The 19,905-nt window shown below is 45.0% G+C and overlaps 1 protein-coding gene across 1 annotated transcript in view; it reads left to right on the top strand.

The window, feature by feature from the left end:
* The window catches only part of NUP133 (nucleoporin 133), a 279,976-nt gene that overhangs the window by 9,678 nt on the left and 250,393 nt on the right, over positions 1 to 19,905 (top strand). Inside the window, exons 2-3 of the mRNA XM_044292116.1 lie at positions 9,111 to 9,229; positions 15,047 to 15,150. Of these exons, the coding sequence (XP_044148051.1) occupies positions 9,111 to 9,229; positions 15,047 to 15,150 (223 nt within the window). The remainder of the gene's footprint in view (positions 1 to 9,110; positions 9,230 to 15,046; positions 15,151 to 19,905) is intronic.

The following is a 19,905-nucleotide window of genomic DNA, read 5'->3' as shown; positions in this document are numbered from 1 at the left end:
TGTAGGATCTCTGCTGGGGTTGGTACTGCCGAAAGGGCTTCTTCTTTGGTTCTTTGTCCTCTGGAAAACCCTTCTTCTTGTCTGCTGCGCCCTCTAGGATTTTATCCAGAGTGGGGCCGAAGACAAATTCCCCTGAAAAGGGGATAGAACAAAGCTTGGCCTTGGATGCCTTGTCTCCGGACCAGGCTTTCATCCATAAAGCCCGACGGGCAGCATTAGAAAGGGCAGCATCCTTGGCGGAAAATCTGATTGACTCTGCCGATGCATCGGCTAAAAATGCCGTGGCGGAGCGGAGAAGGGGGAGAGATTCCCTGATCTCTTCTCTTGGAGTCTTGTTCTTCAGATGTTCGTCTAGTTCTCCAAGCCATATATACATTGCTCTGGCAACGGATGTGGCGGAGATGTTAGTTTTTACCCCAAACATCGCCGCTTCCCAGGATTTCTTAAGAAGGCCATCTGCCTTTCTATCCATAGGATCACTTAGCTGAGAGGAATCCTCAAAGGGTAGGGCGGTCTTTTTTGCTACCTTGGATACTTGCAAGTCGACCTTAGGCGTCTGGTTATATATTTTACTTTCAGACGGGTCAAAGCAGAGCCTATTCCTGAATTCTTTAGGAACGCCAAGTCTCTTCTCTGGATCCGACCATTCCTCTAATATCATCTCCTTTATATTTTCATTGATGGGGAAAACAATAGGAGACCTAGCTCTAAGGCCCCCAAACATCTCATCCTGAACCGTACGGGGTTTAGGAATATCTTCAATACCCATGGTGGACCTGACTGCTCGGAGCAGCTCTTCCATTTCTTTAGCGGAAAAGAAGTATCTTTTATCCTCCTCCAGAATCTCTCCGTCCGACAAGGGTTCCTCGTTAGGAAATTGTCTGGATGAGGCAGAGGCCACTTCAACCTCTTCACCCTCAGAGGAAGAAATAACGGATATTTTACGCTTCTTAGAAGGGATGGGGTCGCTGGCAGGAGTAGATAAGGAGGCTAAAGAGGACTTAATCTCATCAGAAATAAAGGACTTCATCTCCGAGAGTATATCTGGTTGCTCCGCTTTCCAAATCTCCGAAGTGCAAGGTTTGCATAGTCGCTTTTTATAATTTTCGGGGAGACGCTTGGAACAAGCACAGCATTTTAAGGGCTTTGTTTTAGATTTTAATTCCTTGCTGCCCTGCAGAAGGAAGCAACCAGATAACCCAGCATCAGTAATTCAGATTTACAAGAACTGAAATATATACCCCCCCGAAGGGGACTCACTGTGCTGGAGGCAGAAGGATCGGGACCTTCCTGGCGGGGAGCAGGTGTCTCAGACATCGCGGTGTGACAGGAGAGGTGCTGAGAGGAACCGTGGTCTTCTTTTTAAATTTCCCGGCGTCTGACGTCATCAAGCTGCGCCCTGCATGACGGCGAAGGCCTGCGCCGCACTAGCCTACTAAGAGAGGCGTGCGTCGCCCGGCCCGCCCATAGAGACGCTCCATGCGTCGCACCTGCTCCCCCTGCCGGACGCTGGAGCTCGGTCCTCCGGAAGGAAAAGGACGCCGAGCGCCGCGCGTGCTGAGAAGCCGGCACCTTCGACTGCGTCCACAAGGAGGGAAGGAAGTCAGAAGGTATGGGGAGGACCACAGGCCTCGGCATAAGCCAAGACGAGGGTCCTCGATGCTCCTAGCTGGCCAGCCTTGGCCCCTGCCGCGGGAGGCCAGCTGGAGAACCTGTAAGAAAGATACGGTTATTTCATCCTCCATGAAGGAGGAACTCTCCACGTGTTGGCCCCTGTAGGGGCAGGAAAGCACTGAGGAGGTGGAGGGGTGGGGGGTTCTTAAACTCTCTATGTGTTCCTGCCCCTACAGAGGTCAAGGGTCAATCTCAATGTGGGCCGTCATGGTGGATGAAATGGAAAAACGTAAGAGGGACTGAACTGATGCATCCTGAACGGATTGCTCTCCATTCAGAATACATTAGGATAAAACTGATCAGTTCTTTTCCGGTATTGAACTCCTGTGACGGAACTCAATACTGGAAAAGAAAAACACTAGTGTGAAAGTACCCGAAGTAGAGCCAGACCTGATCCCGGCCGCTGAGTTTGTTTATTTACTTATATAGCGCTGACTTATTCCATGGCGCTTTACAGACATTGCGGCTTACAAACTCAGTTCCCTATCAGTGTGTCTTAGGGGTGTGGGAGGAAACTCCATGCGAATGATGTTCTGATTTGAACCTAGGACTCCAACGCATGGGAGACACATCACCGCAGCCACGTGACCAGCGCCAAACGGGATGTTGACGCTGGGACACCTGAGCTTCGGCGACCTGAAAGGGGTATTTAGCAGGTGATATTAATGTCAGTGCATCAGGACTTATCACAGGTATTCTTTCTGTGGGATATGGTCAAGTCAGGTGGGCGCTGAGGACTGGAGTTGAGGAACACTGGTCTGTGGGGGACACAGTATATTGCTTGACAATCTCCTTCAGTCCCATATTGTAAATGTAGTGGAGAATCCGGGACCCTGTGCTTCTGAATGGTGGGGGCCGGACCCCCAGCTGTTACAGCATGTTCATGTGTTGTGGAAACACTGCAGATTTTCTGCTGCTGAAATTCGGCATTTTTGCTGTAAATCTCCAGTGGAAAAAATGCCCCAAATGGTTAATTTTTGATTCAGGTATTGTTCCAGAAATGCTTCTGATTTTTCACAGATTTAATTCTTAGCAGTGCAAGTCTGCAGAATAAATTGACAGATTTTAAATCTGTACCACAGGTCAGTTTCTACTGCAGCTTTTTTTCCACAACATGTGGATGAGTATTGCCCAAAACTTTTACTTTGGTACTGTAAAACACTGCAGATCTTCTGCACACAATTGTTTGACAGAAAATCAACTGCATTTCCACAATGTGATCACACACACTTAGGATACATGCACATGACATAGTAGATTACACAGCAGAGACCCGTGGCTAAGGACCAATAATGCTGAGCGCTAATTAAAGTCTTTAGATGTTGAGATCACGGCCTCTAAAGGGTGGAAAACCCAGAAGCTCGAAATTCCAGGCTTCTTACCCCCATCCTGTGTGGCTAATAAGGATGCCAGAGGATATTCCCTCGTCAGTCACAGTCCTGGGGATAAATAGATGATGGGATAGATCTCTGTACTGACCTCTGATATATTTATACATAGTAAGTAGATCTCCCCTTAGTAGTTTTTTCTCTTAAGTGAATAACCCTAATTTTTATCTTTCAGGGTACTGTTGCCCTCCTCTGTACCCTCTCCAGGTCTGCTACGTCTGCCTTGTTCACAGGAGCCCAGAACTGTGCACAGTACTCCATGTGTGGTCTGACTAGTGATTTGTGAAGTGGTCAGACTATGTTCCCATCACGGGCAGCTATGCCCCTTTTTATGCAACAAATTATCTTATTGGCCTTGGCAGCAACTGCCTGACACTGGTTTCTGCCGCTTAGTTTGCTGTTCATTAAAATTCCTAAGTCCTTTTTCATGTCAGTGTTGCCCAGTGTTATCATTTAGTATATGCGGTTGACTTGCATTATTCCTACCCATGTGCATAACCTTACATTTGTCTTCTCTGCCCAAGCCTCCAATCTATCTAGATCCATCTCTAGCAGTATACTGTCCTCTTCCTTGTTAATTACTTTACACAGTTTAGTGTAATCTGCAAAAATTGATATTTTACTGTGCAAGCCTTCTACAAGATCATTAATATATTGAAGTAAAATTGTTAAAAATATATTAAAATAAATATATATATATATATATATATATATGTTTACATAACTCCCCTTTCCGTACTATAAAAAAAAAAAAAAACATCATGGGTAGGGATGAGCGAATCAACTTCGGATGAAACATCCAAAGTTAATTAGAATAGAACTTTGTTCTAATACTGTACAGAACAGGAGCTCAGTACAGTATTAGAATGTATTGGCTTCGATAAGCTGAAGTTATTACTTCACAAAGTCTCGCAAGACTTTGCATAATAACTTCAGAAATTGATTTATACTGTAAATAATAATTTCCCGAACTCTGGTTCGGTTCCAAGTGGTACCTTAGAACCGAACCTGAGTTTGAGAATTATTTTTTTTACAATATACTGAAGCCAATAAATTCTAATACTGTATGGGGATCCTGCTCCGTACAGTATTAGAACAAAGTTTTATGCAAATCGACTTTGGATGTTTCATCCGAAGTTGATTCGCTCATCCCTAATAATTGGTATAACCACAACCGAAAATGCCCGTACTATTAAAATATAGAAATATTTCTCCAATATGGCGAATGACGTAACAGAAAAAAGGGTCAAAGTGGCCATAAGTATAATTTTTTTTTTATGGGGGTCAGAATATGGTGATGTAAAAAAAAAATGTTTTTCCCCTCAAAGTTTACATTTATTTTTATATTATTTAGACATAAAAAACCTGTACATATGGGGTATCTTTATAATTGTACTGGTCCAGAGAATGAAGGGCATGGGTTAGTTTTGCCACACATGGAACGTCATGGGAACAAAACACGTCTTTTTGAAGGCAGGATCGTGGGATCAGCGTGGAATGTGGGGCCTTGTTGGTAGGTTGTCCCGGTTCTTCCAGAGAGCCGCTGCAGGAGGAGTCGCGGAGCAAGGTGGATCATTCTTCCCTCCTCTCGGTGTAAGTTCGGCACATGCTGGCAACCCCGGGCTTATTATTCTGTGTTCCGGTGTAGGAACTGCTTGAGGCGTGGTAGGAGGCTTTCCCATGGGGCCGGGGAGTGCTCCTATGGCAGGAGGTAGTGGCGTCGGCGGAGTGACGCAGACATCGCATGGTGACGTCGGTGCCGGCGTCCTAGCGCTGACGTCGGATACAAGCTCTAATGTGTCAGAGAATGCTTCAGGATGTCCACTCTGTTCCATTGAGGATACAGAATCTCTATTAAAAACAATCAGAGCTACAAAAAAATTGGAAGAACCTAAAGAACCCCTATTCATTCAAGACCAAATGTTTTTGGGACTTGCAGACAGGAAACAATTTGTTTTTCCAGTCCGCAACAACATTAAATCCCTTATACATAATGAATGGATGGACCCAGAAAAGAGACAACCAGCGTCCAAAATGTTTAAAAGAAATTATCAGTTTGCGGAAGATTAGTCTTCATGGGACAGACCCCCCTAAGGCCTCTTTCACACTACCGTATGGCTATTTCAGTGTTTTACAGTCTGTTTTTCACAGATCCGTTCCGTATTTTTTTTTCCGTTGTGCCATTTTAGGATCTGGGGTTACTTAGGCTACTTTCACACTTGCGTTAGGTGCGGATCCGTCTGGTATCTGCACAGACGGATCCGCACCTATAAATGCAAACGATGGTTATCCGTTCATTGCGGATCCGTCTGCATAACAGCTTTATCCGACAGTATATTCTAACAGAGGCGTTCCCATGGTGATGGGGACACTTCAAGTTAGAATATACTAAGAGCTGTGTACATAACTGACCCCTGCTTCCTGGCACCACCCGACCTCTTACAGGGGGGCTGTGATCCGCACAATTAACCCCTCAGTTGCCACACTTGAGGGGTTAATTGTGCGAATCTCAGCACCCTGATCGGGTGCTGCTAGGCAGCAGGGGCCAGATCCCCCTCCCTCCCCAGTATTAAAAGCATTGGTGGCCAGTTATGGCCACCAATGCTTTTAATACTGGGGAGGGAGGGGGGGCGCACTGGCCACCAATGCTTTTAATACTGGGGAGAGAGAGGGGGGGGGGGGGGGGGTCTGGACCCGATCAGGGGGCTGAGATCCGCACAAGTAACCCCTCAGGTGCCGGGTTAATTGTGTGTATCACAGCCCCCTGTAAGAGATCGGGTGGTGCCAGGCAGCAGGGGGCAGTTATGTACACAGTTCTTAGTATATTCTAACTTGAAGCGTCCCCATCACTATGGGAACGCCTCTGTGTTAGAATATACTGTCGGATCTGAGTCTTCACGATCTAACTCAAATCCGATGTATATACTAACATATAGCTTCAAGTTAAAATATACCATCGGATTGGAAAAAACTCTGATCCGATGGTATATTGATAGGGACTCCTGACTTTACATTGAAAGTCAATGGGGGACGGATCCGTTTGCAATTGCACCACATTATGTCAACGTCAAACGGATCCATCCCCATTGACTTGCATTGTAAGTCAGGACGGATCTGTTTGGCTCCGCATGGCCAGGCGGACACCAAAACGCTGCAACGCTTCAAGTTAGAATATACTAAGAACTGTGTACATAACTGCCCCCTGCTGCCTGGCACCACCCGATCTCTTACAGGGGGCTGTGATACGCACAATTAACTTTCAATGTAAAGTCTGGACGGATCCGTCTGAGCAACTTTCACATTTTAGAATCTAGGTGCTATGTGGGCGTAAAATCAGCACCTAGAGGCTCCGTCCACTCACCCTGTATTCCGCCCAGGTCCAGTGTTGTGCCCGCCCCGCTCCTCTTGATAGAGGCTCATTAGTATATAATAAAAGTGCTTTTTTAACAAAAAACGGCTGCAGGGTCTAACGTTAGAAACATACTGTTATGTAGTGCTGACATGGGCGCATCGCTAATGTCAGTCAGCTACATAACAGTATTTCTGGTGATAGAAACCCTTTAAGTGATAATATTCATTTCTATGACCACATTAGAGCATCACCATACGCAAGAAAATTCACACCTTTTTTACACTTTTCAATTCTCGGCTAGTTAAAAGTTCTTTTTGCGTGACAACCTCGAAACCTCCAATATGCATAAGGAAAACTCCTGCCTCTTTATATTTCATGATAGTTAAAGAGGTCCTTTTCATTACGATAAAAAAATCTAAACTAAGTATACAGACATGGAGAGTGGCGCCCAGGGATCTCCCTGCACTTACTATCATCCCTGGGCTGGCCAATCGCAGCGCTCAGTTTATAGCCTGATTTGTTTTTTTTTCTCTCAGGCTATGAGCTGAGTGCCGCGATTGGCCAGCACTCCAGCCTGGGAGAAGGAGACACTGGCAGACTCCTCCCAGTTGAGCCGAAAATCTGAAGATACCGAAGCCTATAACCGGAGAACGGATCGGCGCCCAGGGATAATAGTAAGTGCAGGGAGATCCCTGGGCGCCGCTCTCCGTGTCAGCATATTTAGTTTAGATTTTTTTTATTGTAATGAAAGATCCTCTTTAATTAGGTAAAAATTTTCTAACACGTATGAAAATTTATATTAATGCATTTTTAACCTTTGATCTGTCGTCCTCTGATTCCATTATCCTTGAAAGCGTTTGTTTGCCATAAACTAAAGAAGCTGACAAGTGTCGACTAACCAATTATCTAAAAGAAGCTATGGAGTACCTAAATATGTCACTAAGACTCCATGATCTCATAACCAGCTCGTCCTAATCAGAAAACATATTTTTAATCGATGATATGAGAGCTCTGTTTTCTTAGCAACAGTATAACAGTATCCAAGTTAACTCTTTAGTTAAAGATAGAAATATAAGATGTCTGACTAAGGGTACTTTCACGCTAGCGTTAAAGGGAACCTGTCATGTGGATATTTGTATATAATTAGTTAGATTATAATCAATCATTAACTACTAAAAAGTGCCTTAGATGTATTCACTTACTGGTGTGACAGATGGTTACCTCATAATATACACACAAAGATGCCGCATGCTAATGAGCTGATTTGAGTCCAGCGTATATTTAATTCAGAGCTATAGCCACTCCCCTGCCCACCTGCTGCTGATTCATATGGAAACAAACTGTCAATCATAGGCAGGTAGGCGGGGAGAGTCAGGAGCTCATGAATATTCAGGACACATCATGATCAGCTGGAGCTTTTCAATACAAGATGTTGGCAGATTGACTGGGTCAATTAAAGAAAGTGACCCAGCATTTTGCTAAGAGAATCAGTCACTTTATGTTGCCCTTAGTTAGGACACCATAAAACTGGTGACAGGTTCCCTTTAAACTTTTACGGTATTGAGTTCCGTCCTAGGGTCTCAATACCAGAAAAAAAACGTATCAGTTTTATCCTAATGCATTCTGAATGAAGAGCATTCCATTCAGGATGCATCAGGAAGGCTTCAGTTCAGTCACTGTACAGTTTGAATGAAGAAAATACTGCAGCATGCTGCGGTATCTTCTTCATCCAAAATTGCGGAACAGATGCCGGATCTGGTCCCAAGAGTTCCGGAAAAACGGATCCGGCTTTGCATGCGCAGACCTTTTAAAAGTTTCAAAAAGATAAATGACGGATTTGTTTTTTCGGATGACAACCGGAGAGATGGATGCGGCATTGCAATCAAACATCCGGATCCGATACAAATGGTATTCGCTTGCATACAAATTGCCGGATCTGCCTGCTGGAATCCAACAACGCAAGTACTTGCAAAAGACAATATATTTGGTTGCTTTTTTAGAATTGGCATGTGCACTCAGCATGTATGGTCCATATTATCTGTGACTGGGTTAAGTAGCCTATTATTGTTTTTATAAGAGTACTTTCACACTAGCGTTATTCTTTTCCAGTATTGAAATCCGGTAAAGGATCTCAATACCGAAAAAAAAAAAACTCATCAGTTTTGTCCTAATGCATTTTGAATGAAAAGCAATCCGTTCAGTATGCATCAGGATGTCTTCCGGTCTGTCCCTTGTACGGTATTTGACCGGTCAAAATACCATTATTCTGGATGAGATTGATCCGGTATATCACCGGATCCGTCTAATGGCTCCAGAGAACAAATATCTGTTTGTACACTGCTTGCCGGAACTGCCTGCCAGATTCTAACAACGCAAGTATGAACGTACCCTTAGATTGGATTCATATTACTGTTCGCAGCACATCTCCTGTTTAAACGGAAAGATCTGCTGCGAGTAAGCTAGTACAAAAATCCACCCAGGTAACACATTATGATTTATAAAACTGGTGTAAAGTAGAACTGCCTTAGTTGCCCATAGCAACAATCAGATTCCACCGAGGGAAATGTTTCTATGTGTATATATTTATGTATGTATGGGCTATGTGTGCACACATACACACACGTTTCCACATATATAATAAGTTTGTGTGTTTGTTTTTTAAGATTGCAGAATAATTTTTTTTCTTCCATTTTCAGGGCAACACCTTCAAGAGTTGTTCTTCACCCATGTGCTGTCGAAACTGTCAATTATAATGTTCAGTTATTTGGTTCCACCCTACCAGTTAAGGTCATGGAGGCTTTGGCAAGTGCTCATGGTAATTCATTACATTTTTAAGCAGTACAGCATCTGGGGCTCACTACTGTAACATACACACTGCACTTCACATCTGGGCCATTTCCTTCTTCCTCACAGAGCCATTTTTTGCAAACCTGACATGTCACTTTATGTGGTAATAACTTTAAAACGCTTTTACTTATCCAGGCCATTCTGAGACAGTTTTCTCGTCACATATTGTATTTCATGACAGTGGTAAAAATAAATACATTTTTAATTATAAAAAAAAAATACCAAATTTACCAATAATTTGGAAAAATTTGCAAATTTCAATTTCTCTACTTTTATAATAGATAGTAATACCGCCAAAAATAGTTACTACTTTACATTCCCTATATCTCTACTTCATGTTTGGATCATTTTGTGATTGTCATTTTATTTTTTGGGGATGTTAGAAGGTTTAGAAGTAAATCTTGACATTTTTCAGAAAATTTACAAAACCCACTTTTTAAGGACCAGTTCAGGTCTGAAGTCACTTTGTGAGGCTTGCATAATAGAAACCACTCAAAAATGACCCAATTTTAGAAACGACAGACCTCAAGGTATTCAAAACTGATTTTGCAAACGTTGTTAACCCTTTAGTTCCTAAAGAATTAATGGAGAAGAAATTTCAGAATTTCACTTATTTTGGCAAATTTTCCATTTTTCCAAACAAAACTCAATATTTATTGCCCTTATTCTGTAGTTTACAGAAACACCCCATATGTGGTCATAAACTGCTGTACAGGCACACGGCAGGACGCAGAAGGAAAGGGGCGCCATATGGTTTTTGGAAGGCAGATTTTGCTGGACTGGTTTTGACACCATGTCACAATTTAAGACCCACTGATGCCGGCCTAGAGTAGAAACTCCAAAAAAGTGACCCATTTTGGAAAATACACCCCTCAAGGTATTCAAAACTGATTTTACAAACGTTGGTAACCCTTTAAGTGTTCCACAAAGTTAATGGAATATGGAGATGAAATTTCAGAATTTCTTTATTTTGGCAAATTTTCAATTTGAATCCATTTTTTCCAGTAACAAAGCAATTAATGTAATGGTAGCAATTTGAGAGTTTCCTAAGCATTAACACCTTAAGGACCCGCGCCGTACATGTAGGGTGCAGAGGCCCGTGACTTGAGGACCAGCGCTGTACATGTATGGTGCTGGTCCTTAAGGGGTTAATGCTAAGGGAACTCTCGGGCTGCTACCATTACATTATAGTCATCCTTTCTTGCCAAAATTGGCAGGTTAAGTTGACTTAAATGTACGGGAATGTTAAAGGGGTTGTCTGAAAAGCTTCTTTTTTTATTTTTTAACCAAAAGCATTGTGCTTACCATTTCAAACATTCTTTGTTCCTGTGACTGTGCCCTGTCCTCCCTGCCAACAATATTCTGACTACAGTGGTGACATGCATGTGTACCGCACGTGACCGCAGCAGCTAATTACTGGCTTTCTCAAACTCGTGATTGGTTGCAGTAGTCACATGTGGTATATGGGCATGTCATTTTGAGGTAAAACAATACAATATGGCTGCAGTGGTGGGAAGGTGAAGAACATTGTTAAAATAAAGGAAGGGGTTTGGGCAGTAATTAAAAAATAAGTGTCAGAGAACTCCTGTAATACATACCCCCCTGGGATCTGACATTTGCAATAGCGACCACTCATCCTCATACTTTGGAGGTGATTTCTGCATTTAAATGTAGTGCTTCACCTCCACTTAATGAGCAGCTGACTCTGAGGAAAGGAAGCTTCCTTCCCAACAATCTGCTGCTCCTCTGTCCATTGAAATCCACCTTTATTCCATTCTCCTACTTGACTAAACAAGCATCAGCGGCAGGGATCCAGCAGTCATTGATAGCCGGACCCCTGCTGTATGCGCCAGCATCTATGAAATTACTAATGCCAGCGCATTAACCCTTGATATGCCGCGGTCAGCGCAGACTGTGGCATGTGCGATGTCCGTGCAGGGAGAAAGCAGCCATCGGGTCCCCTCGCTGCTGTGACGGAGACCCGATGGCAGGAAAGGCAGCCCGTAGGCCTTGTGGCTGCCTTCCGTGAAAGCCTGTGAGTTTCAGCCCCCTTGATCTCACAGGCAAGCAAGCTGTAAGTGTATTACAGTCTGTAATACACTTACAGCCAATGCATCACCATACAGAAGTATTGTAAAGGGGATCAGACCCCCAAAAGTTGAAGTCCCAGAGTGGGACAAAAAAAAGTAAAAAAAAAAATAAAAAAATTCAAAAATAAAGTTTTAATTTCTTAAAAGTTTCAAGTAAAAAAATAAAAAAAATAAAAAGCGTTCTTTTCCCAAAATAAAGTAAAATAAAATGTGTAAAAAGTAGGCATGTTAGGTATCGCCGCGTCCGTATTGACTGACTCTATAAAAATATCACATGACCTAACCCCTCAGATGAACACAGTAAAAAGAAAAAAAACTATGCAAAAAAAAAAAAATTTTTTTGTCCTTACATCACTAAAAGTGCAACACCAAGCAATCAAAAAGTCATAGGCACCACAAAAAATAGTACCAATCTAACCGTCACCTCATCCCGCAAACAGTGATACCCTACCTAAGACAGTCGTCCAAAATATAAAAAACAAACAAATGGTTCTCAGAATATGGAGACACTAAGGCCCCTTTCACACGAGCGAGTATTCCGCGCGGGTGCAATGCGTGAAGTGAACGCATTGCACCCGCACTGAATCCTGACCCATTCATTTCTATGGGGCTGTTCACATGAGCGGTGAATTTCACGCATCACTTGTGCGTTGCGTGAAAATCGCAGCATGCTCCTCTTTGTGTGTTTTTCACAGGCCCCATAGGAGTGAATAGGGTTGCGTGAAAATCGCAAGCATCCACATGCAAGTGCGGGTGCGGTGCATTTTGGCGCACGGTTGCTAGGAGACGATCGGGATGGAGACCTGATCATTATTATTTTCCCTTATAACATGGTTATAAGGGAAAATAATAGCATTCTGAATACAGAATGCATAGTAAAATAGCGCTGGAGGGGTTATAAAAAAATAATTTAACCTTAATCCACTTGCTCTTGCAGCCCGGCATCTCCTTCTGTCTTGATCTTAGTTTTGTGTAGCAACAAGGACCTTTGGTAACGTCACAGTCGTCACATTATCCATCACATGATCTTTTACCATGGTGATGGATCATGTGATGATTTTTCTCACGCGAGTGCAAAACGCATTACAATGTTTTGCACTCGTGCGGAAAAATCGCGGGTGTTCCCGCAACGCACCTGCACATTTTCCCGCAACGCCCGTCTGAAAGAGGCCTAAAACATGATTTTTTTTGTTTCTAAAATATTATTGTGTAAAACTTAAGTAAATAAAAAAAAGTATACATATTAGGTATTGCCGCGTCCATAACAACCCACTCTATAAAAATACCACAGGACCTAACCCCTCAGGTAAACACTGAATTATTATTTTTTTAAATAAATATGGTCTCATTTTTTCACATCACAAAAAGTGTAATGGCAAGCTATCAAAAAGTCATATGCACCCTAAAGTAGTACCAATCAAACCGTCATCTCGTACAGAAAAAAATTAGCCCCTACTTAACAGTCGCCCAAAAAATAAAAACAACGGCTTTCAGAATGTGGAGACACAAAAAAAAAAAAAAGTTTTTTTTAAAAATGCTTTATTATGTAAAACTGAAACAAACAACCAAAAAATATCTGTTATTGTCGCGTCTGTAACAACCTGCTCTATAAAAATAGCAAATGATCTAACCTGCCAGATGAACGTTGTAAATAACAAAAAATTAAAACGGAGCCTAAACATTTATTTTTTGTTACCTTGCCTCAGAAAAAGTGTAATATAGAGCAACCAAAAATCATATATATCCTAAAATAGTACCAACAAAACTGCCACTTTTCCCCATAGTTTCCAAAATGGTGTCACTTTTTTGAATTTTCTACTCATGGGGTGCATCAGGGGGCTTCAAATGGGACATGGTGTCAAAACACCAGTCCAGTAAAATTTGCCTTCCAAAAACCATATAGCTTTCCTTCCTTCTGCGCCCTGCCGTGTGCCCGTACATCAGTTTATGACCACATATGGGGTGTTTCTGTAAACTACGGAATCAGGGCAATAAATATTAAGTTTTGTTTGGCTGTTAACCCTTGCTTTGTTACTGAAAAAATGGATTAAAGTGGAAAATCTTGCAAAAAAGTGAAATTCTGAAATTTCATCTCCATTTTCCATGAATTCTTGTGGAACACCTAAAGGGTTAACAAAATTTGTAAAATCAGTTTTGAATACCTTGAGGGGTGTAGTTTCTAAAATGGGGTCATTTTTGGGTGGTTTCTATTATGTAAGCCTCACAAAGCGACTCCAGACCTGAACTGGTCCTTAAAAGTGGGTTTTGGAGATTTTCTGAAAAATTTTAAGATTTGCTTCTAAACTTCTAAGCCTTGTAACATCCCCCAAAAATAAAATGACATTCACAAAATAACTCATTTCAACAGATTATCTAAATCGGGGATCGCAAAACAGTACAATCACGCTGCAGTAAGCACACGGTTTTCTTGCGCTGCTTTTGTGGAAGCACCACAGTCAGTCCTTTTGTGCTCGCCCTTAAGGCCCCTTTCGCACGGGCGAATATTCCGCGCGGGTTGAATGCATTGCACCCGCACTGAATCCGGACCCATTAATTTCTATGGGGCTGTTCACATGAGTGGTGATTTTCACGCATCACTTATGCGTTGCGTGAAAATCGCAGCATGTTCTATATTCTGCGTTTTTCACGTAACGCAGGCCCCATAGAAATGAATGGGGTTTGCGTGAAAATCGCAAGCATCCGCAAGCAAGTGCGGATGCGGTGCGATTTTCACGCATGGGTTCTAGGTGACGGTCTATTCACTCTATTATTTTCCCTTATAACATGGTTATAAGGGAAAATAATAGCATTCTGAATATAGAATGCATAGTATAATAGTGCTGGAGGGGTTAAAAAAAAAAAAAGTTAACTCGCCTTCTCCTCTTGATCGCGTAGTTCCCGGTCTCTTTTTTTCTTTAATGATGAGCTGTGGGCTAAAGGACCTGTGGTGACGTCGGATCACATGCTCCATCACCACGGTGATGGACCATGTGATTGGAGCATGTGATCTGACGTCACCACAGGTCATTTAGCCCACAGCTCATCATTAAAGAAGTAAAGAGACTGGGAACTACGCGATCAAGAGGAGAAGGTGAGTTAACTTTTTTATTTTTTTTTAACCCCTCCAGCACTATTATACTATGCATTCTGTATTCAGAATGCTATTATTTTCCCTTTAAAACCATGTTATAAGGGAAAATAATACAATCTTCAGAACATCAATCCCAAGCCCGAACTTCTGTGAAGAAGTTCGGGTTTGGGTACCAAACATGCGCGATTTTTCTCATGCGAGTGCAAAACGCATTACAATGTGTTGCACTCACGCGGAAAAATCACGCGTGTTCCCGCAACGCACCCGCCTCTTATCCGGGCCAAAAATAAGACTCCCGTGTGAAAGAGGCCTAAAGCAGTTGTGTGGAAAAATCTGAGGCTGTATTTCCACAGAGGAGGAGCATAAACATCAACGCAGAATTTTGTTGCAGTGGAGATCTGTAAATGCAATAGGCTAAAATGCCACTAAACTGCTGTGAGTTTTGTACTGTGGACTCTATCGTACATGCTTGGATACTAAACCTAAGCAGCAAATGTATAATATAGGTTCTATGTAATTTGCCAGAATGACCAAATTGCACATTATAATCATTGGCTTGTTTTTTTTTATTTATTATTTACTGTTTTTCTCTTTTTATCATCAGTCAGTGACTCTTTAATGGTGAAGATTCATGAACTTGGTTGGGCTTGGTTAGTGTGTGGTGATCGTATTATAATGTGGAAAATAAGCCAGTCTTCATCTGCAAAGGTACCCTAGTTACAGTTCATTTCAGACTAAATGACCACTTTTATGAGGATGCAGACTTTCAAACAGCCTTAACATTTGCATTTTTTCATTGATTTAGCTGTATTAGTTGCCATATGAGTATTTTTCTTTGGCTTAAAGGGGTTTCCAAGATAATTAAAGGGAACCTGTCACCTCAAAAATGCATCTACACCCCCCAGCAGTACCTCATAGTAGTCTGCAGCCTGTTAATAATCATATACTTCATCCTGTTGTCCGATGCTGCATAAGTTAAAAAAAACGCGGTTTTATTCTGCATCAGTGCTATAGTGCCGGCCAGCTTGAAGTCGAGGGGGCAGCGGCCTCCTTGCTTCAAGTCAAGGTAACCACGCCCCCTATCCTTCCCCTCTTGCCTGAGAGTAACAGCCTGCAGTGCGGCCGCGATTCCCCGAGTCCCTGTGATATTTCATTTTTGCATTATAATTTTTTTTCCTTGCCTTCCCGGAGCCATAACTTAAAGAGTTCACAGAGCAATATGGGGTCTTGTTTTATTGTGGACCAGTTAAACTTTATAATAGCATATTTAATAGTGCATACAATGTTGTGGGAAGCTGGAAAAAAATTCTGAATAGTGTGGAATCGGGAAAGAACACATCCACCCCAGTTTTATTGGTTTTGTTTTTACGCTGTCCCTTATGCAGCAAAACTGACCTGTTTCCTTCATTCTCCAGGTCGGTATGATTACTGAGATGTGGCATATTTAGTTTTTCTATGTATCAAAAAATAAAAAAAATCTTTGGAAAAACTTTTTTGTATGCGTTGCCATATTCTAACCTCTATTATTTTTTTTAAATTTCAGTCTATGGTGCTGTTTGAGGGTTCATTTTTTGCAGGGCATTCTGTATTTTTTTTAATTTTTTTTATTGATAATATTTTGGACTGTGTGTGTGAATTTTTGATCGCTATTTTTTGTGAAGGAACAAAAAATTAGCGAATCGGCCATTTTGCATTTTTACCATACACGATACATAAATTTATATTTTAAAGGGAATCTGTCACCTGCTTTTACCATTTTAAGCTGTCACCATCGCTATGTTCACTAAAGTACCTTATTTCCAGCAGTCTTCTTTCTCGCCCATTTTCCTTGGGGGACACAGGAGACCTTGGGTATAGCTCAGCTCCCTAGGAGGCGTGACACTAAGTGAAAACTGTTAAGCCCCTCCTCCACAGCTGTACCCTCAGCCTGGAGAGAGAGACTGCCAGTTTTTTGCTTAGGTTCCAAGGAGGCAAGACACTCCCTGCTCTGCAGGGCTATTTTCTCCTTGTTTAATTTTTGATTTTTACTTTTTTCTTTTTCTTCCAGACCATCAGGGACAACAGAGACGCACTAGACCTCTCTGTTTCTCCCGGGGTAGAGCTGTGCCAGTGACGGTCACCCGCACTGCTGCCTCCCCCACAGAAGGCAAGGTGGACCAGGGCAGCCTCGCTTCCCTGCATCCCGCCAGCGCAAGGGTCGCCCGCACGCCAAGTCCCTCTTCCAGTGTCCTGCCATTACGGTGCCAGTAGCTGAAGGGGCCACCCTGCTGGAACGGACCGAGGGTGAAGACGGCTGATGGTGAGAGAGTGGCTTCTCCAGCCCTACGTTCCCCCCCCCCCCCGCACCACCACCACCACCACCTCGGTCTCCTGCGTGCCTGACCCCCATACTGATGCCACCCTTCCCATGCTGGACCTAGGCTGGACCCTGTCCTCCCTCTCCTCCACTCCTGGCCTCCATAGGACGCCGCTGGATGCAGTGGGTTTAGCCAAATTGCCTTCCTTCTCCTACCGGAGTCCCTTCTATCGTCGGCCACCCGGTCTCAGGTTCCCCCCCATCCCCTTACCGGTGCGCTGCTCAGGGCCTGGGGCCCGCTCATGGCGGCAGTGGCGTTAGGCCTCGCCTCCGACCCAGGCGCTGCGATTTTGAACACGACTGGGCGCCACAATTTTGGCTCAGGCTTCGCGGCCTGCTGGGCCGCCCCTCCGGCGCTCCTTCCCGGGCCCCTGACTTCAGGCCAGCGGGGTGGGCACCCGCGGCTGGCTTTTGATTTGAGAGCTATGCTCCTCCAGGCCCCGGCCGACCGTTGGTACATTCCGGTCGACCGGGCGCCGCAAGTTTTGGCCCAGGCTTCCCGGCCTGCCGGCGCAATTCCGGCGCTCCATCCGGCCTGCAGGGTGGGCTCCCGCGGCCGGTATGTACATGCACCACTCCGGCCCAGTCCCGGCCGGTACCTCAAATACCATGCGGTGCCGGTCAGCTGGGTGCAAAAATTTAGGCCCTGGCTTCACGGCCTACTAGGCCGCAAAATTCCGGCCTCTGTTAGAGGGGGTGGGACCTTCTCCAGGCGCGAAGTCTTCCTGCCTGGAGGTTTTCCTCGCCCCTAGGGGATCCCTGCGCCGCCCCCCTTGCTGAGTCCCCGTTAACCCTTTGAGTACTGGCCGGCTCCAAATGGGCCTGTATGGCTGGCCCCTTCTCCTCCTGCCTCTCAGAGAGGCTGTGCCCCTGTATGGTTCCCCCCCCCCCCCCTTTCTGCCTCAGTGAGTGATATAAAAATAAAAAAATGGATAAATAACGGATTTCTTGTGGGCTGTGCAGGACGCTGCAGCCTCATCAATCAGTAGTGCGGCATGTATGAATGCCCCCTTCCATATGTGGCATGTCGCGCTACTGGCCAGGTGCATGTTGCCCCTTCTAGGCGGTTTCTTGCCCTCTCCCGGGATACGGCGCTGGCCAGGTGCATGCGGCCCTTTCTATAGGCAGAATTAGTCACCCACTCCAGTTATGGTGCCTGCCATGTGCTTGACCCTCCTTTCTAGGCGGAATACTACACTCTCCCTGGCTGCGGGCTGGCCTTGTGCATGACCCCCTTCTTTAGGCGGAATACTGCACTCTAACCGGATACGGTGCTGGCCATGTGCACGACCCCCTTCCATAGGCGGAACGCAGCACTCTCACTGGATTCGCTGCTGGCCATGTGCGTAACCCCCTTCTATAGGCAGAACACTGCACTCTCACTGGATTCGCTGCCGGCCATGTGCATGAACCCCTTCCAATAGGCGGAATACTGCACTCTCACCGGATCGGTGCTGGCCATGTGCACGTCCCCCTTCCATAGGCGGAACACTGCACTCTCACTGGAGTCGCTGCCTGCTATAGGCATGACTCCCTTCCGTAGGCGGAATTCTACACTCTCACTGGATTCGCTGCCGGCCATGTGCTTGACCCCCTTCCATTGGCGGTATGCTGCACTCTCATTGGATTCGCTGCCAGCCTTGGGCATGCCTCCTTCCCTCAGGCGGCACACATATACTCTCGCTGACTGGGGTTGTTCTCCCGCCGGTAGGTTGCTGGCCATGTGCATGACCCCGTTCCTTGGCGGGGTGCTTGCACTCTCTCTGGATCCACTGCCGGCCATATGCATGACCCCCCCCTTCCGTGGTGGTGTACGCACTCGCTGGATTCGCTGCCGGCCATGGGCATGCCTCCTTTCCTCAGGCGACATACATACACTCTAACTGACTGTTTGTTTTCTCGCCAATACATTGCTGGCCATGTGCGTGACCCCCATCCATGGCGGGGTGCTCGCACTCTCCCTGGATGCGATGCTGGCCATGTGCATGACCACCCTTTCTGGGCGGCATATTGCACTCTTACTGGATATGTTGCTGGCCATGAGCATGGCCCTCTGACATGGGTGGAATGCTTGCACTCCCCTTGGATACGGTGCTGGCCTTGTGCGCGCCCACCCCTCATTCCATGGGTGGAATTTTGCACGCTCACGAGATACACAGCTTTGCTGAACTGGTACACGTCCCCCTTTATTGGCGGAGTGGTTGCACTCTCCCGAATTCGGTGTTGGGTGGATTATTGCACAATCACTTAATGCTAGGATAACCCTGTGCGGCATAGCCCCTTTCACTAGGTGGACCTTCCTGCTGGATTCATGTGCGGCCATGTGCATGGCCCCCTTCTGGGCGGAATATGGTATGTCCTACTTCTCCGAAGTAGGTACTCGCTGTGGCATTCCCCCTTTTTGGGACGGGCCTTTGCACTCTTGCCAACTGCAGTGTTTGCCAGGTACATTTCCCCCCCTTTCTGGGCAGACTGCTTGCGTTCCATCGCATGCCGTACTAGTCTTGTGCATAACTTCCTTTCAGGTTGCACTTTGCACTTCCATAGATACGGTGGGACTCTGTGGCTGGCCCCCTTCGCTGAGTGACTATTTTTTGCAGTGAGCAGACGTTCTTGTGTGCTCTGTGCGTTTTGTGCCGTGTATGCCTTCTCCGCCCGTAGGTGGGTTGGCCTTCTCACTGCTTACGGGGCTGCTCGTACGTATGCCTCACTTCCTCCTACGACATATTTTTTTTCTCTTGGGATACGATGTTTGTCGCAAGCCTTGCACTCTTCTCTGAAGAGATCATTCTGTCCACCTGTATAAACCTAAGGTGTTGTCAAACAAACAATACATGAATGCCTAATGTGTTCAATAATATATACTTTATATATAAGTAGACGGGCTCTACTTGCTCTCTACTGCACCGAGCTGGGTGGTACTCATTCTCTGGTTTGGATTGTATATTGTGGTCCCGTTCTGACGGCATCCACCGTGTTCGTTGGCCCTTCCACCTGGGGAGTGTTCGTGGTTCCTAGATGCGTACCCGTTCGGCCTCCCGCAACATTGCTTCCCTGCGCAAGCGGTCACTGGGTTGAGAGTGCGGTCTGCAGTGCCTCTCGACTTC

Source organism: Bufo gargarizans, chromosome 4 (assembly GCF_014858855.1).
Source record: "Bufo gargarizans isolate SCDJY-AF-19 chromosome 4, ASM1485885v1, whole genome shotgun sequence".
NCBI lineage: Eukaryota > Metazoa > Chordata > Amphibia > Anura > Bufonidae > Bufo > Bufo gargarizans.
This window is presented reverse-complemented; position numbering and strand designations above follow the sequence as displayed.